General features: G+C 45.7%; 1 protein-coding gene across 17 annotated transcripts in view; it reads right to left on the bottom strand.

Annotated features, from left to right (window-relative positions):
* LOC136004410 (SET-binding protein-like) overlaps positions 1-27,013 on the bottom strand; it is a 347,514-nt gene that overhangs the window by 205,368 nt on the left and 115,133 nt on the right. For 16 of the 17 annotated variants that reach the window (XM_065660874.1, XM_065660870.1, XM_065660879.1 and 13 more), the window contains one exon: positions 23,007-26,469. In XM_065660874.1, the coding sequence (XP_065516946.1) occupies positions 23,007-26,469 (3,463 nt within the window). Of the gene's footprint in view, positions 1-15,104; positions 15,498-23,006; positions 26,470-27,013 lie in introns of those variants that run through there. The other variant, XM_065660883.1, reaches the window with a different exon arrangement.

The following is a 27,013-nucleotide window of genomic DNA, read 5'->3' as shown; positions in this document are numbered from 1 at the left end:
TCCTTTGAATTTTCCTCAGCAGCTCCTGGTCCTCCTGCTGTACTTCCTTCTAGTTGGGATGCAACACCCCTGAGCTTGTAGCAGGTGATCCTTGAATATCATCCAACAGACTTGGGCCCCCCTGCCCTCTAGGGCTATATCCCATGGAACCTTACTAAGCAGGTTCCTGAAGAGGCCAAAGTCTGCTCTCTTGAAATCCAGAGCAGTGAGCTTCCTGCGTACACTTAGGATCATAGAATCATAGAATAGTTAGGGTTGGAAAGGACCTCACGATCATCTAGTTCCTACTCCCCTGCCATGGGCAGGGACACCTCACACTAAACCATCCACCCAAGGCTTCATCTAACCTGGCCTTGAACACTGCCAGGGATGGAGCACTCACAACCTCCCTGGACAACCCATTCCAGTGCCTCACCACCCTAACAGGAAAGAATTTCCTCCTTATATCCAATCTAAACTTCCTCTGTTTAAGAATTAACCCGTTACCCCTTGTCCTGTCACTACAGTCCCTAATGAAGAGTCCCTCCCCAGCATCCCTATAGGCCCCCTTCAGGTACTGGAAGGCTGCTATGAGGTCTCCACGCAGCCTTCTCTTCTCCAGGCTGAACAGCCCCAACTTCCTCAGCCTGTCTTCATATGGGAGGTGCTCCAGTCCACTGATCATCCTCGTGGCCCTCCTCTGGACTTGTTCCTGCAGTTCCATGTCCTTTTTATGTTGAGGACACTAGAACTGCACACAATACTCCAGGTGAGGTCTCACAAGAGTAGAGTAGAGGGGCAGGATCACCTCCTTCGACCTGCTGGTCACGCTCCTTTTGATGCAGCCCAGGATGCGGTTGGCTTTCTGGGCTGCGAGTGCACCCTGCCGGCTCATGTTCATTTTCTCATCGAACAACACCCCCAAGTCCCTCTCTGCAGGGCCACTCTGAATCTCTTCTTTGCCCAATCTGCAGCTGTGCCTGGGATTGCTCCAAACCAGGTGTAGGACCTTGCACTTGTCATGGTTGAACTTCATAAGGTTGGCATCAGCCCACCTCACAAGCGTCTCAAGGTCCCTCTGGATGGCATCCCTTCTCTCCAGCATATCAACCAAACCACACAGATTGGTGTCATCAGCAAACTTGCTGAGGGTGCACTCAATCCCACTGTCCATGTCAGCGATGAAGATGTTAAACAAGACCGGTCCCAACACCGATCCCTGAGGGACACCACTCGTTACTGGTCTCCAGCCGGACATCGAGCCATTGACCACAACTATTTGTGTGCGGCCATCCGGCCAGTTCTTTATCCACCGAGTGGTCCATCCATCAAATTGATATCTCTCCAATTTAGAGAGAAGGATGTTGTGTGGGACAGTGTCAAACGCTTTGCACAAGTCCAGGTAGATGACATCAACTGCTTTACCCTTTGAATTTTCCTCAGGTCTCCTGGCCCTCCTGCTGTACTTCCTTCTAGTTGGGATGCAACACCCCTGAGCTTGTAGCAGTTGATCCTTGAATATCATCCAACAGTCTTCCCAGACAGAATCACAGAATCACAGAATCCCAAGGGTTGGAAGGGACCTCAAAAGATCATCTAGTCCAACCCCCTGCAAGAGCAGGGAAACCTAGAGTACATCACACAGGAACTTGTCCAGGCGGGCCTCGAATATCTCCAGCGTAGGAGACTCCACAACCCCCCTGGGCAACCTGTTCCAGTGCTCTGCCACTCTCACAGTAAAAATGTTTTTCCTGATGTTCACATGGAACCTCCTATGCTCCAATTTACACCCATTGCCCTTTGTCCTATCACTGGACATCACTGAAAAAAGCCTAGCTCCATCATCCTGACACTCACCCTTTACATATTTGTAAACATTGATGAGGTCACCCCTCAGTCTCCTCTTCTCCAAGCTAAAGAGACCCAGCTCCCTCAGCCTCTCCTCATAAGGGAGATGTTCCACTCCCTTAATCATCTTAGTGGCTCTGCGCTGGACTCTTTCAAGCAATTCCCTGTCCTTCTTGAACTGAGGGGCCCAGAACTGGACGCAATATTCCAGATGCGGCCTCACCAAGGCAGAATAGAGGGGGAGGAGAACCTCTCTTGACCTACTAACCACACCCTTTCTAATACACCCTAGGATGCCATTGGCCTTTTTGGCCACAAGGGCACATTGTTGGCTCATGGTCATCCTCCTATCCACCAGGACCCCCAGGTCCCTTTCCCCTTCACTACTTTCCAGCAGGTCAATCCCCAACCTGTACAGGTACATGGGGTTGTTTTTCCCCAGATGCAAGACTCTACACTTGCCCTTGTTGAATTTCATCAAATTTCTCCCTGCCCAACTCTCCAGCCTATCCAGGTCTCGCTGAATGGCAGCACAGCCTTCTGGTGTGTCAGTCACTCCTCCCAGTTTAGTATCATCAGCAAACTTGCTGAGGGTACACTCAGTTCCCTCATCCAGGTCATTGATGAAAATATTAAACAGCACTGGTCCCAGCACCGACCCCTGAGGAACTCCACTAGTCACAGACCTCCAGCTAGATTCTGCCCCATTGACCACAACTCTCTGCTTTCTTCCCTTCAACCAGCTCTTGATCCACCTCACTACCTGATCATCAAGCCCACGCTTCCTTACCTTATCTATGAGGATGCTGTGGGAGACAGTATCAAATGCCCTACTGAAATCAAGAAAAAACACGTCTACTGCCCTACCATCATCCATCCACCTAGTTACTTCCTCATAGAAGGCTATAAGGTTGGTCAAACATGACTTCCCCTTGGTAAAATCATGTTGGCTGCTCTTAATGACCCCCTCATCCTTGATATGCCTAGAGATGGTGTCAAGAATAAGTTGTTCCATCACCTTTCCAGGGATGGAGGTAAGGCTGACAGGTCTATAATTACCCGGGTCCTCTTTCTTGCCCTTCTTATAGACTGGCGTGACACTTGCCACCCTCCAATCCTCAGGCACCTCTCCTGTTTCCCACGACTTACCAAAGATTATGGAGAGTGGCCAAGCAATGACCTCCGCCAGCTCCCTCAGCACCCGCGGGTGTATTCCATCCGGACCCATCGATTTATAGATGTCCAGACTGCTTAACTGATCCCTAACCCAATTCTCATCTACCAAAGGAAACTCCTCCGTTGTCCTGACTCCTTCTGGGGCTACAGGAAACTTGGGCCTCCAGGGAGAGTCTGCAGGAGTAAAGACAGAGGCAAAGAAGGCATTCAGCACCTCTGCCTTCTTTAAATCCTCTGTCTCCAGGGCACCCACCTCGTTCAACAGCGGGCTTATATTGCCTCTTGTGTTAGTTTTGTCCGCTATGTATTTGAAAAAGCCCTTTCTATCGTCCTTAACCCGACTTGCAAGATTAAGTTCCAAGGAGGCCTTAGCTGTCCTAATTGCCTCCCTACATCCTCTAACAACTGTCCTATTACAACATCCCTGTATTCTTCCCAGGCCGCCTGTCCTTCCTTCCACTTTTTATAAGCCTCTTTTTTCCTTTGAATTTTCCTCAGCAGCTCCTGGCCCTCCTGCTGTACTTCCTTCTAGTTGGGATGCAGCACTCCTGAGCTTGTAGCAGGTGATCCTTGAATATCATCCAACAGTCTTGGGCCCCCCTGCCCTCCAGGGCTATATCCCATGGAAACTTACTAAGCAGGTTCCTGAAGAGGCCAAAGTCTGCTCTCTTGAAATCCAGGGCAGTGAGCTTCCTGCGTACACTTCTCACTGTCCTGAGGACATTGGAGGTAACCAATGGTGCACATAGAGGAAGAGGAAGGGGAAATGAGGTTGTACAGTCCTTATATTGTTTTCTTTCTTCTATTGGGATTTTTTTTTTTCCGTATAGCTTTCAATCATTTCTATTTATGATCTGTAAAGGAGTGGTTATAATGACTGGAGATGGAGAATGATGATACTTTCCTCTCTTTCAGAGGCCCTTTGAGGTTTGATTTACTAAAATCTGTAAAATGTTTTGAGGTCTTTGTCTGAAAAACACGGAATAACAAAAGTCAAGTGAATTACCACCCCTTTCTTCTGTAATTGACCTAGGCAGAGGGTTTTATTATTGACCTTCAGCAGTATTTATTGGGGGTAGTAGTAGCAGTTTTGTATTATACCTTAGTTACTGGACTGTTCTTATCTGGCTGGGCTTAAACCATGACAATTATTGTTGAAATTGTTGTGGGAAAACCTGGCCCATCTCTAAGGCAAGTCTGCTTTTGTCTTTGATCTGATCTGGAAAGGGTTAAAATTACAGGGAGTCTTACCTTCAGAAATGGAAAGGGAGAGAGAGAGAAGGAGAAAGAGAAGGAAAGAAACAAATGCAAAAAAAAAAAGCACGTCTTCTATTTTTTCTCAGATAGGATTGGCTTCTGATTTCAATTATTTCTGCATTGTAAACATTTCCAGGGACAAGGAATTCCTTTGCATACACATATTTCTATTTGCAAATACCAGGGCTAGTCCAGTTGAATTTTGCTTTTTTCTCAACAGAGTAATTTTATTCACCTGTGAGTTTTTATTTAATACTCTGGTATTTATGACAGCAAGCAATTAAACAGTTGTTTCACTCATTTTTCTTCTTTTCAGTGTATGTGTCTTCCCTCCCTGTATCTTTATAATTATGCTTTATGACCATAAATGTTTCCAAAGATAGTGCCAGATTTAAAATACTGGTTGTTATTACAATGTGTGGGTGGCTTTACCCTCTCTGTTCGCAGCCTCCAGCTTTTTTCTGCCCTGTTTCAATCCTCCTACTATAAGAAAGGAATCCACTGCCACAGTGTAGATAAGTATCAGACCCTCATTCTCTGCCAAACATGTTTAAAGCAGACATATTTTTGTAGGCTGCTGTGGCATACCCCAAGCCCTGCTGTCCTTTCTGCTGCATACAGGGAGCGTTAGGTAAATGCTGCACATTGCAACAGGCGCAGGGAAGAGAAAGGGGATAATAGTGTCATCTTCCCCTGACTCCTGTAAATTTACAGCAGGCATGGATGCAAGGAAGGGGGGTGATGTGTGCACCATTTAATAGGGTTGTGTTGCAGGTCAAAGGATGTAGGATTCTGGCTAATTCATTTGCATTGCATATTTCTGCTGATGCAACACAGGAACGATGGACATTTGCAATGCCTAAAATGCAGCACTTGTAGATACTACACTGTGCAAGTGGCTTCAAACGCAGAATCACTGTCCCAACCAGCCCAGCATGGCATGAGAAAGGTGGATGAGGAAGGGATCAGTGCAGCATGGTCAATGCAGGCAGTGCTGTCATTCATCCAAAAGCATCTACTTAAGGTTGGACCGAGTTGCCCCTTAAACTCTGTTGGCTATAATGACTAGTTTCTGCTACTGATAAAGGACTTGCTCAGAAATCGGTGTTTCCACTTGTAGGCAGCCATGTTCAAGCTGATGCCCCCCACTGTGCTCTCTGGTAAGGAGGCAGCAAGAGGTGCTTTTAAGTCAGGTTTGTCCTGCCTGGGTGATAAATGAGTTGTATCGGCAGGATGCTCTGAGAGCAGCCCACCATGGAACTACAGCTTTTAGAGGTGAGCTGGTTTCCCTCTGGCTGCCTCTGAGTTCTGGCAGAGAAAACTCATTGCATGCTTTGAGCACTGTCCTGAGAGGTGGAAGGCTTCGGTCCCCCTGGGACTGAGAATGGGTTAAACTCACATTTCCCATTTTTCTGGGTAAATGCTATTGTCCTGGGTTCAGCAGCTGCAGTCATTTTTCTCCTTCTTAGTAGCTGGTGCAGCACTGTGTTTTGACTTTCGGCCTGGGAACAGAGCTGATAACACAAATGTTTTAGTCTGACCAAGGACTTTCTGAACCTCATGCTCTGCCAGGGAGGAGGGAAAGCCGGGAGGAAGTAGAGACAGGACACCTGACCCAAACTAGCCAAAGAAATATTCCATACCACAGTACGTCATGCCCACGATGTAACTGAGAGTTACCCAGAAAGGCTAGTAACTGCGGGGCTGGACGAGGTATCGGTCGGTGACACACCAAGATAGAAAAGTACTGTTTGTCCGATTTGGCTCCTCCCTGGAGAGTCCTGCTTTGGCTGCTCCCCGGAAAGTCCAGCTTTGGTTCCTCCCTGGAAAGTCCAGCTTTGGTTACTCCCTGGAAAGTTCCACTTTAGAACTCCCTGGAAAAGTCCCGACCCTTGGAGACCTTTCTAGATATTGCTGGCTACTTCTTCTGACGTATTCTGTCCCCCTGCATCAGAATGAGTGTGCATTTTTGTTAGCTTAAAATCCTGAGCCTCATGTGATGGTGGGAGGCAGCACTTCATACCACCCAGGTCAACGCTGCCTCCGCAGGGACACATGCTAAAGTTGATCCTGCCACCTCACACTGTGATGGTGTTTCTTGGAGCTGGTTTTCTGATCGTCCTCACAGGGTCCTCGGGCTTGGTAAGATAACCAAGCATCAGAGGTATCCGTTACTGTATCTGTTAATATCTCTATATTTTCCTATATTAATAAACTAGTTACAAGTTCTCTATTTGTGTCTTGTTTCTCTCACCGGGAATCCTCGAACTCTGGAACAGAAATCAAAGAGGATCCAACAGGTACAAAATATCCAAGATGCCAGTGTCCCTGCACCACTTACAGGGCATTTTAATTAATTAGTCAATTACTTAGCAATTTCAAAGCAATGTCAGCTGGAAAGAGAGAGCATTTAAGCACAGACTAGTTGGGACAGCTCAGCCTGGAGAAGAGAAGGCTGCATGGTGACCTCATAGCATCCTTCCAATATCTGAAGGGGGCCTACAAGGATGCTGGAGAGGGACTCTTCATGAGGGACTGTAGTGAGAGGACAAGGGGTAATAGGTTGTGTCAGAGACAGTAGATAATGGTCCGTGGTGAAACACACAAAAATGGAAAAGTACTGTTTGGCACAGGATGTGGGAATATAACTTTGAAAACAGGGGTGTTAACACCGCTGTTAGCACAAGGGAGTCTTATACCGGTAAACATCTGTTCATATGCTGGCCACGTGTGTGCTGATGTTGCAACTGGCAATTTTCCACTCCAACCCGAGAGGGGATATAAGGCCCTGTGCAGGGACGGACGGGTGAGAAGGTCAGATGCGCATCTTGATTCGGGCAACACCCTGACGATGCGTTGCCTACCACCCCTCTGACCGGGCAACATGCTTCATCTCCTTCTCCTGCTTAGTGGTATCCCATGCAACCAGGGGTTAGCATGTATGCAGCTTGCTTCCTGTTAGTGTATATTTGCTTCGCATTAGTATTGCAATCAATAAATAGACTAGAGCATCTGATTGTTTATATTGTGTTTGGTGTCCAGTCTTTGTACACGGGAATCCTACAAATCTGGTAACGGGTTCAAACTTAAACAGGCGAAGTTTAGAATAGATATAAAGAAGAAGTTCTTTACTGTGAGGGTGGAGTGAGGCACTGGAACAGGTTGCCCAAAGAAGTGGTAAATCATAGAATCATAGAATCATAGAATAGTTAGGGTTGGAAAGGACCTCAAGATCATCTAGTTCCAACCCCCCTGCCATGGACAGGGACACCTCTCACTAAACCATCCAACACAAGGCTTCATCCAACCTGGCCTTGAACACAGCCAGTGATGGAGCACTCACAACCTCCCTGGGCAACCGATTCCAGTGTCTCACCATCCTAACAGGAAAGAATTTCCTCCTTATATCCAATTTAAACTTCCCTTGTTTAAGTTTTAACCCGTTACCCCTTGTCCTGTCACTACAGTCCCTGACAAAGAGTCCCTCCCCAGCATCCCTATAGGCCCCCTTCAGGTACTGGAAGGCTGCTATTAGGTCTCCACGCAGCCTTCTCTTCTCCAGGCTGAAAAGCCCCAACTTCCTCAGCCTGTCTTCATACAGGAGGTGCTCCAGTCCCCTGATCATCCTCGTGGCCCTCCTCTGGACTTGTTCCAGCAGTTCCATGTCCTTTTTATGTTGAGGACACCAGAACTGCACACAATACTCCAGGTGAGGTCTCACAAGAGCAGAGTAGAGGGGCAGGATCACCTCCTTCGACCTGTTGGTCACGCTCCTTTTGATGCAGCCCAGGATACGGTTAGCTTTCTGGGCTGCGAGCGCACACTGCAGGCTCATGTTCATTTTCTCATCGACCAGCACCCCCAAGTCCTTCTCCGCAGGGCCGCTCTGAATCTCTTCTTTGCCCAATCTGTAGCTGTGCCTGGGATTGCTCCGACCCAGGTGTAGGACCTTGCACTTGTCGTGGTTGAACTTCATAAGGTTGGCATCAGCCCACCTCACAAGCGTCTCAAGGTCCCTCTGGATGGCATCCCTTCCCTCCAGCGTATCAACCGGACCACACAGCTTGGTGTCATCGGCAAACTTGCTGAGGGCACACTCACCTGGCAGTATCAAGACCAGGTTGGGCAGATCCTTGGGTGACATGGTCTTGGGTGAGATGTCCCTGCCCATGGCAGGGGGGTTGGAACTAGATGATCTTAAGGTCCTTTAAAACCTAACTATTCTATGATTCTATGACTGCGATTTGTTCTGATTTAGTCTGGTTTTAGGGCATGTAAGACTTTCCAATACAATCAGGTCATGCATGTCTTTCTCCATGAAGACTGAAAGTGGCAGTACAGAAGAAGCAAGGCAGCAGCCTCTTGTAAGAGCTGTCTGTGGCTCTGTCTCGTAAGATTGTACTGAAAACTGATGAGGTGAATTTGTAGTGAGAAAACAAAACTGTAGGTGTATGGATTTCTTTAACCCACCTTGAACTGTATTCAATACTTACCTACTGCCTACCTTTAAATTACTGAATAGAACTAAATGGAGATGGCATACCATCATATGTATTTCTAGCATCATTAAGCATCATGTAGCAATTTCAGTCTGTTAAACAGGTCTGAGATCTGCAAAGATGCTTGCATCTAGGTTGCTGCCCACTTCTGAAACTGAAATGATACTAATGATACTAAAAATAGCAGTGGAAAATGTATGCTATTTTATACAGGAATGACCTTCAGATGTTGGGGACAAGCCCAAGAGGAACATGCTAGGGATTGAAGGATGGCGGGCTAAGGAGGACTATCAATCTCTTGTTTCACTTGTGGGAAAGGATAGCTTTTTAGACCCTGCCCCGCAGGGGAAAAAGGGTACTAGGACTGGCTCCCTGAAATGCCTGTACACCAATGCACGCAGCATGGGGAATAAACAGGAGGAGTTAGAAGTCTGTGTGCAGGCTAAAGGTTATGATCTAGTGGCAATTACAGAGACATGGTGGGACAGTTCACATGACTGGAATGTGGTCATGGATGGCTATGTCCTTTTTAGGAAAGATAGGTCAGCGAAGCGAGGTGGTGGAGTTGCTCTTTACGTGAGAGAGCAACTAGAATGTATTGAGTTCTGTCCGGGGTCGGATGAGGAGCAAGTGGAATGTCTGTGGGTACGAATTAAGGGACAGACTGGCACGGGTGATACAGTTGTGGGGGTCTATTACAGACCTCCTGATCAGGACGAAGGAGTTGATGAGGCTTTCTACAGGCAACTGGAAGTAGCCTCGCGACTACATGCCTTAGTCGTCGTGGGGGACTTTAACTACCCCGATATTTGCTGGAAGACTCACACAGCCAGTCATTCACAGTCTAGGAGGTTCCTCGAGTGCATTGATGATAATTTCTTAATGCAAATGGTGGACGTACCAACTAGGAGAGCAGCGCTGCTAGATTTAGTACTCGCCAACAAGGAGGGTTTGGTCGAAGTGGTGACGGTCAATGGCAGCCTTGGCTGCAGTGACCATGAGATGGTGGAGTTTAGGATCCTGTGTGGGAGGAATAGAATACCTAACAAAGCCACAGTTCTGGATTTCCGAAGGGCCAACTTTGGCCTCTTCAGTCAACTGCTAAGGGAAGTCTCATGGGAAAGTGTACTAGGCGGTAAAGGGGCTCAAGATAGTTGGTTAGCATTCAAGGACCGCTTCTTCCAAGCTCAGGATCGGAGCGTCCCAATGAGTAGGAAATCAAGTAAGGGATCTAGGAGACCGGCGTGGTTAAACAAGGAGCTGCTGGGCAAACTCAAGTGGAAAAGGAGAATCTATGGATTATGGAAGGAGGGGCTGGGCGCTTGGGAGGAATATAGGACAGTTGTTAGAGGATGTAGGGAGGCAATTAGGACAGCTAAGGCCTCCTTGGAACTCAATCTTGCTAGTCGGGTTAAAGACAATAGAAAGGGCTTCTTCAAATACATAGCAAATAAAACTAACACAAGAGGCAATATAGGCCCACTGCTGAACGAAGTGGGTGCCCTGGAGACAGAGGATATAAAGAAGGCAGAGGTGCTGAATGCCTTCTTTGCCTCTGTCTTTACTCCTGCAGACTCTCCCCGAGGGCCCCGGATTTCTATAGCCCCAGAAGGAGTCAGGACAAAGGAGGAGTTTGCTTTGGTAGATGAGGATTGGGTTAGGGATCAGCTATGCAATCTGGACATCTGTAAATCGATGGGTCCGGATGGAATGCACCCACGGGTGCTGAGGGAGCTGGCGGAGGTCATTGCTAGGCCACTCTCCATAATCTTTGGTAAGTCGTGGGAAACGGGCGAGGTGCCTGAGGATTGGAGGGTGGCAAGTGTCACGCCAGTCTATAAGAAGGGCAAGAAGGAGGACCCGGGTAATTATAGACCGGTCAGCCTTACCTCCATCCCTGGAAAGGTGATGGAACAACTTATTCTTGACTCCATCTCTAGGCATATCAAGGATGAGGGGGTCATTAAGAGCAGCCAACATGATTTTACCAAGGGGAAGTCATGTTTGACCAACCTTATAGCCTTCTATGAGGAAGTGACTAGGTGGAGGGATGATGGTAGAGCGGTAGATGTAGTTTTTCTTGATTTCAGTAAGGCATTTGATACTGTCTCCCACAGCATCCTCATAGATAAGCTAAGGAAGTGTGGGCTTGACGATCAAGTAGTGAGGTGGATCGAGAACTGGTTGAAAGGAAGAAGGCAGAGAGTTGTGGTCAATGGCACAGAATCTAGCTGGAGGTCTGTGACTAGTGGAGTCCCTCAGGGGTCAGTGCTGGGACCGGTGCTGTTTAATATTTTCATCAATGACCTGGATGAGGGAACTGAGTGCACCATCAGCAAGTTTGCTGATGACACAAAACTGGGAGGAGTGGCTGACACACCAGAAGGCTGTGCTGCCATTCAGCAAGACCTGGACAGGCTGGAGAGTTGGGCGGGGAGAAACTTGATGAAATTTAACAAGGGCAAGTGTAGAGTCTTGCATCTGGGGAAGAACAACCCCATGTACCAGTACAGGTTGGGGGTTGACCTGCTGGAAAGTAGCGAAGGGGAAAGGGACCTGGGGGTCCTGGTGGATAGGAGGATGACCATGAGCCAGCAATGTGCTCTTGCGGCCAAGAAGGCAAATGGCATCTTGGGGTGCATTAGAAAGGGTGTGGTTAGTAGGTCAAGAGAGGTTCTCCTCCCCCTCTACTCAGCCTTGGTGAGGCCGCATCTGGAATATTGCGTCCAGTTCTGGGCCCCTCTGTTCAAGAAGGACAGGGAATTGCTTGAAGGAGTCCAGCGCAGAGCCACAAAGATGATTAAGGGAGTGGAGCATCTCCCTTATGAGGAGAGGCTGAGGGAGCTGGGTCTCTTTAGCTTGGAGGAGACTGAGGGGTGACCTCATAAATGTTTACAAATATGTAAAGGGTAGGTGTCAGGATGATGGAGCTAGGCTTTTTTTCAGTGATATCCAGTGATAGGACAAGGGGCAGTGGGTGTAAACTGGAGCATAGGAAGTTCCACGTTAACATCAGGAAGAACTTCTTTACTGTAAGAGTGACAGAGCACTGGAACAGGTTGCCCAGGGGGGTTGTGGAGTCTCCTACACTGGAGATATTCAAGGCCCGCCTGGACAAGTTCCTGTGTGATGTACTGTAGGTTACCCTGCTCTTGCGGGGGGGTTGGACTAGATGATCTTTTGAGGTCCCTTCCAACCCTTGGGATTCTGTGATTCTGTGATTCTGTGATTTGGGGAACGGATTTGCTGTTATATTAAAAGTATTGTGAAATTAATCCTCACCCCTTCGCAGTTGTTGTTATGGAACATGTATTGGCAGAAAACCTGTCAAGAGGCAGTTGCAGTTCAGCGAGGCCAGGGAGATCCCCTGATTGGGGTGCAATTACAACACCTGATGGGAACCAGACAGTTCTCCACTAAGGAGGCTCAAGTCCAGCTAGGTCCAGAATTGTTAAAAGAATCTATGAGACTAGCCTTGCTACTGGGGAGATCATCATCTGCGTTGAAAGGACTATTCATTGTTCCAGGTGTCATCGATGCTGATTATATGGGTGAAATTACGTTAAATTTTTTATGCATCTTTGGTGATGAACAAACTCCAGCGGTTATTAAGCACTTTGTACAAACAGAAGATAAAGCCTTCTTTTAAGGCGTACTATCGAGATCCTAATACAGATTTGTGGCAGGGACCGGCAGAAGTAATATATCTGGGCTGTGGTTACGCCTGTGTTTGTGCTCCTGCAGGACCCTTGTGGGTACCATCCAAGTGACTAAGACCGGCTGTTGCAGAAGCTCCAGTGACGGCATCTCCGAGCTAGTGTATGGACCCTGAGTTGCAGGCCTGGGAGGAGCGTTGCTTGCGCCGAGCGCTACAGCCACTAATAGAAGAACTTAACTCCTTAATCAACACAGAGCTTTCCTTGAGCACGGTCGCCCTCCTAGATCCGGTCCATGGCCACAGGCATATAGTGGTACAACTGAGATTGGTGATACAACAAGTGCTTCGATAACTCTGTAGTTTTTGTCATCAGTGTGACCCTACAGTAGAATTGTATTGTGGTGGTTGTCAGTCTATAAGGCATCTTCGCCAGAATTAGCTGAAACAAAGACTTTTTGTATAGTTTGTCAAATTATCTTTTATGTAACCCGCTTATAGCGCTTCAGAAATATTTAGCTGATTTTAGAAGTTTCACTTCATAGAGCTGCATATACACTTGCTTTACAAGCTGCTTCGCTGTTATAGGTCTCATAATTATAGGGGGTTTGTTACTTTGTTATGCTTTGCAATGTTGTTCTGCTTGTTTACAACAACTCCTGACTCAGTCCTTATTCCTTTATAAAGAAAAAGGGGGAATGGTGGAGGATTGGCTTCGTCGAAAAAGGTCATAAGGTCATGTTCCCATCAACGAGGTGAAACAAGACATCTGTGTAGAACATGGTGCAAACCTCTCACGCCAGATAATGAGGAAATGAAGGACGCCGGCAAACAGCAACATACTATGACCAATCACAGCCAAGGCCACTAAGTGATAAGTGCATGAGAAGGAGGATGGTGGGGGGGTGCACGGTGTAGCTGCAAAAATGTAGAAGCTATAAACCAATGATCTTGTAACATGTAAAAGCTATAAGCCAATGACCTTGTAACATGTAAAAGCTATAAGCCAATGATCTCTCTGTAACCGAACTATAAACATGCAAGCAAGGTATTTAAGTATCCATCTGCTTAGCAATAAACGAGACTTGTCGGTCATCATCTGATGAGCTCGTCTCCCGGCGATTCCCACACACCAGCTACTAAGAAGGAGAAAAATGACTGCTACTGCTGAACTCAGGACATGAAGTCATGTTGGCTGTCACCAATCATCCCCTTATTGTCCATGTGCCTTAGCAGTTTCCAGGAGGATCTGCTCCATGATCTTGCCAAGCACTGAGGTGAGACTGACCAGCCTGTAGTTCCCTGAGTCTTCACTTTTTCCCTTTTCAAAACGGCAGGTTATTTTTCCCCTTTTTCAGTCAGCAGGAACTTCACTGGACTGCCACTACTTCTCAAATATGATGGATAATGGCTTGGCAACTGCATCTGCCAGTTCCCTCAGGACTCATGGATGCATTTTGTCAGGTCCCATGAACTTGTGCACCTTCAGGTTCCTTAGATGATTTTGAACCTTATGTTCTCCTACAGCAGGCAGTTCTTCATTCTCCCAGTCCCTGCCTTTGCCTTCTGTGACTTGTGCAGTGTGGCTGGAGCTGTTGCTGGTGAAGACCGAGTCAAAAAAGTCATCGTATACCTTGGTTTTCTCCATGTCCCAGGTAACCAGGTCTCCCATTTCCTTTCAGAGGGGGCTCACATTTCCCCTCATCATCCTTTTATCCCCTATGTATCTATAGAAGTTTTTCTTGTTGCCCTTAATGTCCTTGGCCAGACTGAGTTCTGTCAGGGCTTTAGCTTTCCTAACCTGACCCCTGGATGCTCTATTTCTCCATATTCTTCCCAGGCTATCTGACCTTGCTTCCGCCCTCTTTAGGCCTCCTTTCTATGCTGGACTTTGTTCAGGAGCTCCTTTTTTGTTCTCCTTTTGTTTTTTCAGTGTTGTTATTGCAATTAGGCAGAATTAAGTCAGCTGCAATAATGCTCTTCTGTCTTTCTTTTCCTGTGATACATGAATATAAAACTTTTGGCAGCCAATGGGAACAGAGAAGCTGCCTCAGGTCATGCTCCAGTTGTCACAGACCCAAACTCTCACTTTTGCAGTTAAGTAGGACAGGATGCAAGTTGCCCTGTGTGCATTATGATTCCACTCACTGTCAGATATCTTGAGCTCAGCTTTTCCTATGCCCAGCTTCAGGTTAATAGTGAAGATAGCCATTGCTTTGTTTTACTTCCTCCATGCATCTGAATAGACCTCTTGCCTTGTACCTAGATTATCAGTGCTTTTGAGCAAGAAATTACATTGCATATAGTCCAGAACTATAGCACACACTTTTCCTTCTAACTCTTCTTAAACTGCCACTTATACAAGTATCCAGGCTGTGCATTGTCAGAATCTTTACCAACCGTCTTCCTCCAAGCTAAGAAAATCTTTACAAATGCTGAACCAAGGCTGGTTTCTGCACTTGGCAGGTAGAGCACAGCTGCAAGGACTCCAGCTCACACCCTGTGAAGCCATGGGTGGGACTTTCCAGACCCATACTGTCTTTTCACCTCAACGGATACTTCACTCCAAAAATCAACCTCACCTATTTCAGTGGGGAGATGCTTGATTTACTCCAAGCCGAGACAAGAATCCAGCAGTGATTCTTTATTGCCTTTAAAAGCCAAGAGCCCAGCAGAAGCCAGTTGTGTCTGATGCGAAGATGCTTCACACCCAATGTGGAATCTGCACAACTCCATAAACCAGCAGTGGTCTAAATAAAAACTTCAAATAAGACATTGTCATTGGCCAGAAAGAGTGAAGATAATCCACCAAGTTGTGAAGGAAGAACTGCTTGACTGTTGTACAGACAGCAAAGTAAGAGGCAGAAATTAGGATGGGTGCTGGGAGGCTTGTAACACTCCCCAAAAACAAAGGGGTCACAGCATTTAATTTGATTAATTCATTACTGGTCCAACAGACTTTGTACTGAGCCTCCAGGCAGTGCAATAAACATCCAATCATTAAGAGAGGTTGGGTGGTAAACACTCCAGCTCTCCCACTGCAGCATCCCAGCTGTTTCTTTTCTCCTTGGTCGGTGCAAATACTGGAAGCAACACAGTAAGCAAGCAGTAGTATTAAAACAAAACCAGCAATAAATCTTGCTATTTCAAATGTTGGTCAAAACACTTTCAAGGAAAGCTTTGACTTGTTTTCCCCATCTTTTGGGGGGCCTTAAAAGGCCATTCCTCTAGGAAACACCATGGGCAGAATGGAGCAACAGTCATGCTGGCTTGGCCTCCTCTCCTCAAGACTGGCAGAAGACTTAATGGAAAACTACAAGATGTTTATCCTAAGCGGGCCTGATAATGCTTTTGGAGGTAAATACAGTAGTTTTGTTTGTACTTCTAAGCATCCAGGGGCCCAAACAGCTGTTCTGATGAATGTAATTTTATTTACAAATAATGGTATTTTTTTAAAGCTCCAATGCTAACATTTATGGGCCAGATGGTACAAACACCCCATAACTGCACAGTGCCTGTCCCTCACCACAGGACACAGTAGGAGGGCATAGGCCCCACTTACACTGGGGCTGGAAAACTTTTTCCAGCTGCTTGAAGCTATGTAGGAGCCTGGGGTGTTTGAGGAAACCACAGCAGAGGCAGAGCTGGGGAAAGGGAGGATGATTAATATTCCATACATCCTCAGCAAGTCAAGTTCATGTCTGGCTCTTCTCCCATTTGCTTCAAACACTGCCACTTCTCCCACACTGCATTTGCTGGGCATCGATGCGTATCAGACCTCACTGTGTCTCTGTACAGCAGGAAACTGGTTTTATCCCCTTTTCCCCGACAGACACTGAGGTTCACTGCAAATTAGACACTTTTCTGCAGTCACGTGAGAAAACTATATGGAAGATGGGTCTCCAAACCCTGGATCACTGTCATGGTTTAAGCTGAACCCAGGGCAATCACACATCAGCCTGCCTCTGCATCTGTGCATGCAGTGCCATATGACACCTAGGTCCTGTCGAGTCAAATACCGCTACTGAAGAAAGCAAGCTGACTTACACATTGAAATTGATATCTAATGAACTTCATTCATCACCTGAATGTCACTTCTCCTCCCTTTTTCCAGTATGTAAAGGTGCATCCATGAGCATATAGAATTGTAGAATCATAGAATTGTTAGGGTTGGAAGAGACCTTAAATATTATCTAGATCCAACCCTTCTGCCATGGGCAGGGACACCTTCCACTAGACCAGGTTGCTCAAAGCCCCATCCAACCTGGCCTTGAACACTTCCAGGGATGAGGCATCCACAACTTTTCTGGGCAACTTGTTCCAGTGTATCACCACCCTCATAGAGAAGAATGTTTTCCTAATGTCTAATCTAAACCTTCCCTCTATCAACTTAAAAGTGCCCTTCTGTCCTGTCACTACATGTCCTTGTAAAAAAGATTTCTTGTAGACACCCTTTAGGTATTGGAAGACTGATATAAGGTCTCCCTAGAGCCTTCTCTTCTCCAGGCTGAACAAGCCCAACTATCTCAGCCTGTCTTCATAGGAGAGGTGCTTCAGCCCTTGGATCATCTTTGTGGCCCTTCTCTGGACTTGCTCAAGCAGGTCCTCTTGTGTTGGGGGCCACAGAGCTGAACACAGCCAGGTGGGGTTTCATGAGAGCGGAGTAGAGGGGAGAATCACCTCCCTTGACCCGCTGGTTATGCTCCTTTTGATGCAGCCCAGCATACAGTTGGCTTTCTGGGCTGCCAATGCATACTACTGGCTCATGTTGTGTTTTTTGTCAATCAGCACCCCCAAGTCCTCCTCCTCAGTGCTGCTCTCAATCCAGACTCTGCCCAGAAGACCATAATATGCAAGACTCAGGCAGTATAGACATTAATTTTATGTCTCTAAACTGGTTAATGATAAAATGTTCATTAAACATTGTATTGGACCACTGTTTCCTCTATTACTGAACTAATGTGTTCACTGCAGAATAATGAACCAACTCTGTGATTCTGGAGGTATGAAAAAAAATAATCCTGGAAAGTATTATAATACTGTCCAGGGTTCAGCTGTAGCAGTTATTTTTCTCCTTCTTAGTAGCTGGTGCAGTGCTGTATTTTTGACTTCAGTCTGAGAACAATGCTGATAACACACCAATGTTTTTAGCTGTTGCTAAGTAATGCTTACTTGATCAAGGACTTTTCAGTCTCATGCTCTGCCAGTGAGGAGGGGCACGGGAAGCTGTGAGGAAGTAGATACAGGACACCTGACCCAAAGTAGCCAAAGGGGTATTCCATACCACAGCACTACATGCCCAGTATATAAACTGGGGGGAGTTATCCAGAAGGCCCGAGATCGCTGCTCATGTCTGGCTGGGTATCGGTCAGTGGGTGGTGAGCAATTGTATTGTGCATCACTTGTGTTTATTGTTTCCTTTTCCTTTTCCCTTTTAGTTTTATATTCTCTCCCCTTGTCATCTCCGTTATTATTGGTGGTGGTGGTGGTAGTAGTGGTTTTGTATTATACCTTAGTTACTGGACTGTTCTTATCACAACCCATGGGATTTGCATTCTTTCGATTCTCCTTCCCATCCCTCCAGGAGTGGGGGGGAAGAAGGGGGTGGAGTGAGTGAGCAGTTGCGTGGTTCTGAGTTACCGGCTGGGCTTAAACCACGACAAATACAAAAATCAGAAAAGTTTGTTTAATAAGGCAGTTGGCTAACCCTATTTGCCTGTGTCTTCCATATACATTCAGAAGAACATATATGCTTACCCACTATTGAAATACAGATCCTTTCTTGGTGTATAACTGTGGCAAATTATAGCTACATAATAGTCCAAAACTGCATATGCTGTTTCTTAAAAAAAAGCCAAAAACCAAAACCAAACCCAACAGACAACACCCACCTCAAGCCAAAACAAAACTTGTGGTGGCCTTGCCAGTATTTCGCTGTATTTGGTTTTGCTCACAGCAAGTCCTGTTTTAAATTACATTAATGAATTTGACTTCTGAGAGAGGATGAACCAGATATTTTTTCAGTGTTGTGGGGCAATTGCCTATTCCAGCAGGAAACTGAGGGGAGTTTTGTCAGGGAAGAAATCTCATCTGGATAGATGACACTGCTCAACAGGGCGTGGTTACTTGTATGCGTGTTTGTACTGACATCAGATGAATGCTGTTCATTCAGTTGTCACTTCTCCCTTCCTCCAGTATTCCTCCTAACTGTCCTTTTGGAAGGTATAATCACCCAATGTAAGGCTTTTTAACAGGAACAAGGGCACTTTTTAGATAATTCGTATATAAACAAATATAACAAATATTTGTGCATTTAATAAGCGTGACTGGCGTATGTACGCATACATGACACAGCCCCTCTTCTCCCACTCAAGTCATAGGGCCAAACAGTACTCACTGTGATGCCCATCCTCCATCTAAAGCTGATACTGATTCCTTCAGAGGTAAACCAGAACCATACAGACTAGCTAAGGAGGAAAGGTCAAATCAGAAGAATTTAATCTTGTAGCACTGCTGGATGTTAAGGGGGGAAGGCGGGGGGGGGGGGGCTTGTAGGTAAGTTAAGCAGAAATACAACCTGCATATGGTGACATTTGACCTCTGCTTCACCCCCAGCTACACCCTGGCCTGCAATGATTCTAACTAGGACATAATCAAACAGGTTGTATGCACAAATTGCCATCTTAGCTATGCACCTTAAAATATTAAATGTGCTCTTCCTTATTTGTCCACCTTAGGAAATAGGGAAGATGTAATTATTCCCGCATTTTTCCATGGCACAAGCTATGGCATTGAGACTGCTTATCAGCAACACAAGTCTCTTCTTCAGCATCACATATGAGAGTGAAGCAGGCAGACACATGACAAGGAGACATGTAGTTTGCTATGAGGACCTCTTTAAAATACAGCTCTCTCCATCTCCCCAGCCCAGCTGTGGCACCAATCTGTGGAATTTCCCTGGGTCCCTCACCTGGGGCTTTAGTAACTATTAGAGAGCAGAATAAAGGATCAGCCACCAAGCCTCAGATTGCAGAGTGCCAGAGGTGCCTCAGTGTTTTGCAAATGCATGAGGTGTACCTCTGGCTTCAGGGAGTGGAAGGAAGGAGTCAATGCTTGGTGCGCACAACTTTTAAGTTCAGTTTAGGATATGTCCAAGTGACAGTATGACTATGGCATGCTAGGATATGAAACACCTTCTGTTGTATCCTTGCCTATATACCAGACTGATGCCACTGGACTAGTCTTCTTCTAGCTTCTTTGAAGCTCTTTTTTAGCATATCAGAATCTCATCCACCACTGGCTGGTTCAGTAAAGCTCACCCTTTTCTAGAACCAAGTATAAAATCTGTTTTGCATAAATATCTGATGGTGAAGGAGCTCTGGGCTTGTTCCCAAGCTAAATTCATTTATATTGCAGCAAAACACCTGCCTCTGTCATCATGAAAGCAGCTCCATATTGTAAAGTACAATTCAGTCTCTCAGACAAGATTCAGATTCCTTTTATTTTTCTCTGCAGGGGAGGAATAGATGTCCTTAGCAGTCAAAAGGATCCTCCTCTCTCCTCATCTATTCAGTTTATATTTCCAAGTCACGAGTCCTAAAACTGTTCAGACCAAATTGGCTAGGGTTTAATGTTTCCATGACACCAGTCCCTTCCCACAGCCACTCAGTGTTCAAGATAATTACTTTACACGACATCTGCTGGCTGGAAGTGACAGATTTACACTAGGACTGTACTCAGGGTCTCCATACATTCAACCCAGCTATCACCATGGCACATCCCTCTGGATCAGCAGTACACCACACCAGTCATAGGACACTGACCCAGCTCCACAACTTGCAACACGTCCATTCCAACCCATCAACAAATGGCTTTTGTACACTTTGTGGGCCAGAGCAGAGATTCAATGCCTAGTATCGTGGCTGTTCTCCCAAAGGCTGGGCAATAACTACCATGCTGTGACACCAATAGGAAGACACCAATAAGAAGGATGCTTACTTTGCCAACAGGTATTATAATTGCTGCTGTTGCAGAATGCAATGGTGAGATTTTTGGAGGAAGTGCAACAAGCAATGAGAGATAGGACAAATATTTATAAAAAAGCTGTGTAAAGACTCAAAGACCTTTAAAGGTTTTGGCTTAACACCTAGCCAAATTTCTCTCCCTGGGTCCCTCAAATGGGGCTTTAGTAAGAAGCTGAGAGTGAGCAGAGCCAGGACACCTGACCCAAACTAGCTAAAGGTGTACTCCATACCACAGCAGATCATGCTCAGTACATAAACTGGGGGGAGTTACCTGGCAGGGGCCGATTGGTGCTTGGGGATGGGCTGGTCAGCGGGTGGTGAGCAATTGTATTATTCATCACTGTTGTCTATTGTTTGGGGTTTCTTTCCCTTTCCCCTCTTAATTTTATATCTCTCTCCTTGTTATTTTGTTTATTATTATTAGTAGTAGTAGTAGTGTATTCTGCTTTATTTTAATCATTAAACTGTTCTTATCTCAACCCACAGGTTTTACATTCTTTTGATTCTCCTCCCCATCCCATCATATTTGAAAAATGTCCATCATATTTGAAAAATCATGGCTGTCAGCTGAAGTTCCCAATGACTGGGAAAAGGGAAATATAACCCCATTTTCAAGAAGGGGAAAATGGATGACCCAGAGAACTACAGACCAGTCAGTCTCACCTCTGTGTCTGGCAAAATCTTGGAGCACATTCTCCTGGAAGGCATGCTAAGGCACATGAAAAACAACAAGGTGCTTGGTGACAGCCAGCATGGCTTCACTAAGGGGAAATCCTGCCTGACCAATTTGATGGCCTTCTATGATGGGGCTACGGAACTGATGGACAGGGGTAGAGCATTTGATGTCATCTACCTGTATGTTCGACACTGTCCCACATGGAATCCTTGTCTCTAAACTGGAGAGACATCAATTTGATAGGTGGACCACTTGGTGGATAAAGAACTGGCTGGATGGCCGCATACAAAGAGTTGTGGTCAGTGGCTCAACGTCCAGCTGGAGACCAGTAACGAGTGGTGTCCCTCAGGGATAGGTGTTGGGACTGGTCTTGTTCAACATCTTCGTCGCTGACATGGACAGTGGGATTGAATGCGCCCTCAGCAAGATTGCTGATGACACTAAGCTGTGTGGTTCGGTTGATACGCTGGAGGGAAGGGATGCCATCCAGAGGGACCTTGACATGCTTGTGAGGTGGGCTGATGCCAACCTTATGAAGTTCAACCATGACAAGTGCAAGGTCCTACACCTGGGTCAGAGCAATCCCAGGCACAGCTACAGGTTGGGCAAAGAAGAGATTCAGAGCAGCCCTGTTGAGAAGGACTTGGTGATGTTGGTTGATGAGAAAATGAACATGAGCCGGCAGTGTGCTCTGGCAGCCCAGGAATCCAACCGTATCCTGAGCTGCATCAAAAGGAGCGTGACCAGCAGGTCGAAGGAGGTGATCCTGCCCCTCTGCTCTCGTGAGACCTCACTTGGAGTACTGTGCACAGTTCTGGTGTCCTCAAAATGAAAAGGACACAGAACTGTTGAAACAAGTCCAGAGGAGGGCCACGAGGATGATCAGAGGACTGGAGCACCTCCCATATGACAACAGGCTGAGAAAGTTGGGGCTGTTCAGCCTGGAGAAGAGAAGGCTGGGTGGAGACTTCATAGCAGCCTTCCAGTATCTGAAGTGGTCCTGTAAGGATACTGGGGAGGAACTCTTCATTAGGGACTGTAGTGATAGGACAAGGGGTAACGGGCTAAAACTTAAACAGGGGAAGTTTAGATTGGATATAAGGAGGATGCTCTTTACTGTGAGGGTGGTGAGGCACTGGAATGGGTTGCCCAGGGAAGTTGTGAATGCTCCATCCCTGGCAGTATTCATGGCCAGGTTAGACAGAGCCTTGGGTGACGTGTTTTAACATGAGATATCCCTGCCCATGGTAGGGGAGTTGTAACTGGATGATCTTGGGGTCCTTTCCAACCCTAACTATTCTATGATTCTATGATTCTCTCCTGCCCAGGGACGGTGGAAGGAGGGTGTGAGCGAGTGGCTGTGTGGTACTTAGTTGCCAGCTGGGTTTAAACCATGACACATTGTTAAAACCTTTTCAGCTACCTCTTAAATATGTGTAAGGGTATATCCATTATGGGGATATATTTCTAGCAGCAAGCACAGTGCCAATCTTAATTAGGAAAGACTAACAATTTTAGCACAGGTGTGCTCAACTACATGATTGCTCTCCTTCAGTGGTTACAAGGACCCAGTGTCTCCAGTTACTCCCTTCAGAGCTATGCAAGAAAGTGTCCAACCCTGAAACACTGGAAAACTTGGACAAAATTCCTGAATTTTAGCTTTGCTTGGCCATTGACTTGCTGGCTGGTCTACATAGTCACTTCACCTCTGTTTCATCTTCCTCATGGACAAAGCAAATTTCCCCCATATTTGGATGCAGAATGGGAGCCAATTACAAAAAGCCAGAGAAGTTATTGACTCATAAGCATATTTTCTATAAATGGCAAGTCCCTCTTTGTTCAATATGAAAATTTAAATGCAGTAAAGTAAAATAGAATAAAGTAGAGCTTACCTGAAGAGGCTGAAGAATCGTAAGTACTAGTACTTCTGTCCTTCCTGTTTACCCTGAAGGGCTGAATGTCCTTTTCCCTGTAAGTTCCAAACCCTTCAAAGTTTCTTTTTTTATTCCTACTTGCATCATTGTCCCACTTCTCACTTGAGGAATTCATTTCACCAAACATGTCCAAGGACTCTGACCTTCCATTACTCTCAGTATTACCAGTGTATCTCTTTGTGCAAGAGTCAACAGGATCATTGCTTGAGTCACTTTTATCTTTAGTCTGTGTCGACTGCTGGGCATGAAAAAGTGGTAACGTAGGCAGCGTATCCACTTCAAAGTTACTCTTTGAACCTTTGTGTCTGTTTTCACAATGCTGGTGCTTCTGCTTCTCCTTATGCTTGCTTTTCTCATTGAGCAAGGAGAGGTCTTTATCTGAGCTGCTTAGCCTTTTGTTGATCACATGACTGGAGAAGCCACTGGACTTGCTAGCAAAGAGACTACTCAGATCTTCATCTGTCCCCAGTATTCGCTCATCCTTATGCTTGTGCTTATGTCTGTGTTTCCTTTTGTGAAGTCGGCCACTTGAAAGGCTTGTTCCTCCGACCTCTGGAGGAGCCAAAGAGGACTGCATGTCTCCAAAGCTCACTCCCGTGGGTGTTTGTAGGTGCATTCCATGTTTTACATTATGCTTGGCAGTGGTGGACATCTTCATATGAGAGCTTCCATGGAACTGGGGTGTGGGCATGGTCGGTCTCATAAATGGGGGAGCCTCTCTGAGTGTGTGAGACAGGTAAAAAGGAGGTGGATGCTGACCATAGTAACCAAGATTCATCATAGGCATTGATGTGTAAGGCATTCCATAGGGTGCATAGTAACTCCCACCGGGAATAGGGTAACCAAACCCTTGTAAAAAAGGCACCTTTGTCATGGTGTCATTGGTTTTAGCAGGTCTACCATGTTTCTTCTTAGACTTCATGTCAGAGGTCCTGTGAAGATAGAACAATGGATCATATTGGATATATGGCACAGGGTAGTAGTGATCAAAATTAATCCTGAAGATGTTGGGATATGGATTTTCATGATAAAATGTGTAACTACTGTGGGAAATCCTGAACACTTGAAACTTATTGATTAGTTCCTCAAGGTCTGCCAGAAACTGGAGGTTATCTCTGTTCTGCAGGCTTTTCCTTTTCCTCTTGTGTTTTGGCTTTTTAATACTCTCATGAGAAAGAAAGTTATCCACAATCAGATGTTTCTGCCGGTGACCATGCCTGTTCTTTGTGCTGGTGTCAGATGGGATAGCCTCTGGGTTGTCCAGGGTGCAGAAATCAAAGGAGTATCTCTGGCAGGATTCTGAGCTTTTCTCAGCTTGGTCAGAAGTGCTGTTGTTGTCTGTACCTATCCCACTGTCACTTGGAATGGTTTCTTCACTGTGAGATTCACTCACTGGCGACAGCGTGACCTCTTTCAGAGAACCTATTTCACAGAGGTGGGAAGGTGAATTTGCCATTAACCTGGGTGGATACAGCTTCCAAGTTCCACTGTGCACTCCTTTCTGTGTTTTTGTAGGAAAAGCACTGATAGGTTGAAAATTTGGCATAGTTTTTAACTCTGAAAAATTTGTTCCAGTGCTTGCAGGGCTAAGGTTGCCATTAGTCCCGACTAACTGTGTCAAAAATTGATGAATAGCTGCTGGTGATGATGCCACAAGTGACTGCAGGTTGGAAGGTACTGCTGGGTTTTCTGGCTGGCTGGAAACAGGCCTTGAGTGCTTGATGGCTGTCTTAGGTTCTTCTAGCTGAGGCTGCAGCTCTACTCTTGGCTTTCTGCCCCTTTTTTTACCAATGTAGATAGTCCCTCTCTTGCTGACATTGATCTGTTTCCCTAGTCTAGCATCAATGGTGGTTGGCCCCACACTAGATGGTGGCTGGACTTTTGCTTTCAGAGCTATGCTGCTGGAGCAGGAGGACAAGATCTGATTAAGAATATTCTTTCTCTTGAGGGTCTTCATTTTATTAATGGTCTTGATAGTCTTCTTATCCAAGACCCCAAGCTTCCCAACCTTTTTGTGAAACTTGAGTTCACTGATGGACTTGTCCTGTCTTGGGACCATCTGGGCCAACTTGGCCAGATTCTGTCTCCTCTTCCTTTTCTTTGTTCCTGGAAATTCATAATTGATTGGACTCACTGGGCTGGTGGAGGTTCCCTCATGAATGGTTTCAACAGTGAGCAAAGGCTGTTTCTTTGGTCGTCCCCTTTTTTTCTTGACAGGTGTGATCACAGTAAGACTGTCTGTATTGGTATACAGAGGGCTGGATGGCGTGATGGGATAGGCTGAAGGAGGCTCCACCATCAGCTTCTCAGATGTCATCATGGAGGTCTCCCGAAGGATAGATTTAGGTTTGCTGCAGGTCCATCGCCACTTACCTGCATGTTTGGGGTGCTGGACCTCATATAATTTGTCATATGTGGAATGATCAGTGGGTAGGAGAGTGGATGTCACAGCTACAGATTTTCTGAGTCTGATAGCACTGTTAGGGGAAGCTTTGTCAGTGAGCACACCATTGTCAATAGCTACTAAGGGGGGCTCATTTTCAATCATTTTCCCTGGCTTTGTGGCTCGAAAATCTTTTTTACTCCTCTCTGGTTGAGAGCTAGTCCTATTTGCTACTTTACTGATCATAGCAAATCCAGGATGAAGGCTTTTCTCCTGAATAGTTTTCTCTTTGGAAGATTTTGTGGATTGTCTTTTTTTCCTTTTGTGGCCAGATGTATCTGTTGTTGAAGACTTTATTGGGATAGTAATTTGCACATGACTGGTGTCACTTTCACAACTGCTAGCAGAAGTGGGATTCTGCTTAGAGGGTGATGTATCTAACACTCTGTCCATCAAGTAAGACTCCTTTTTCCCTTCCATGCTGTCATGGGATTTGCTGTCAAATGCTTTCTGGGCATTCTTCACCCATTCATTGTATGCAGTTTGGATGGTTTGACTTATCAAGTCCTTTTTGCTGGACTTTGTACTCCCAGTGGGCTGATCAGAGGCCTCCAGCTGCACACCTCCCTCTTGATCATTGAGAGTCAAAAGCCAATTGCACTCGGAGGAGCTGCTTGGCTGGGCAGCCATGCTGATGTTGTTGGGTGATGGGACTACACTGCAAATAGTAACCTCCTTACTACTGGCTGACAGCTTCCCCCATGTGCTGCTGGTGCAGGACTTCTTTGCTTGGGATTTGCTGAAGGAAACTCCTGGCTCTGAGGGGGAGACCTTGATGGCACTAACTGCTTCTTGACTGGGTTCTATGTTGAAGAAACTTTGAGAAGCAGATCCAGAATTGGAGCTCGCTGACCAGTCAAGATGGTGCTGGTTGCTACTTATCTGCTGGTGCTTTGATTTTAAGGTGTCACTGGTGAAGCTTTGTTGGAGGCCCAGTTCATAGTGCAGAGCAGAATATTTTTGTGGCCTGTCATAAACCTGGAAGGTAGCAGAAAACAAATAGGGGAAAAAAATAGTTTATCCAACCGTTCATAAACCTTGGTTGCAACTTTTTATTTGTACAATGAATGACAACTCTTCTTAACCAATGTCCTTGTAAGGCTTAGGAGCCTTTATAAAGTATTCTTATACTTGAGCCAAATTTGCATTTAGATTCATGCACTGTACACAAGTTTTGTTTTCCCACTTTATAAACAGTGAAAATATTTATATATTTATAAATATCTCTATAGATATAATATAAATATAATTAAAATTATATTAATTAATAAAAATAGTAATTATAACAAATGTATAATAAATATATAGAATAGAATGAATATATAATAAATAATATAATTAATGTATAAAAATAAATATAGATATTTATAAATATCTATAAATGCAAACTTGCTAAGGAAACATATTCTATTGATTTTCAATTTAAACCACAAGTAAAATATTCCTTTCCAATGGATGAATGGTGCAACTCAGCCTCATGGTGAGAATCATTTTCCCCTAAAAAATAATCCCTCACAGAATT

This window comes from Lathamus discolor, chromosome W (assembly GCF_037157495.1).
Source record: "Lathamus discolor isolate bLatDis1 chromosome W, bLatDis1.hap1, whole genome shotgun sequence".
NCBI classification, from domain to species: Eukaryota; Metazoa; Chordata; class Aves; order Psittaciformes; family Psittacidae; genus Lathamus; species Lathamus discolor.
The sequence above is the reverse complement of the archived record's forward strand: the minus strand, read 5'-3'. Positions and strand labels throughout refer to the sequence as shown.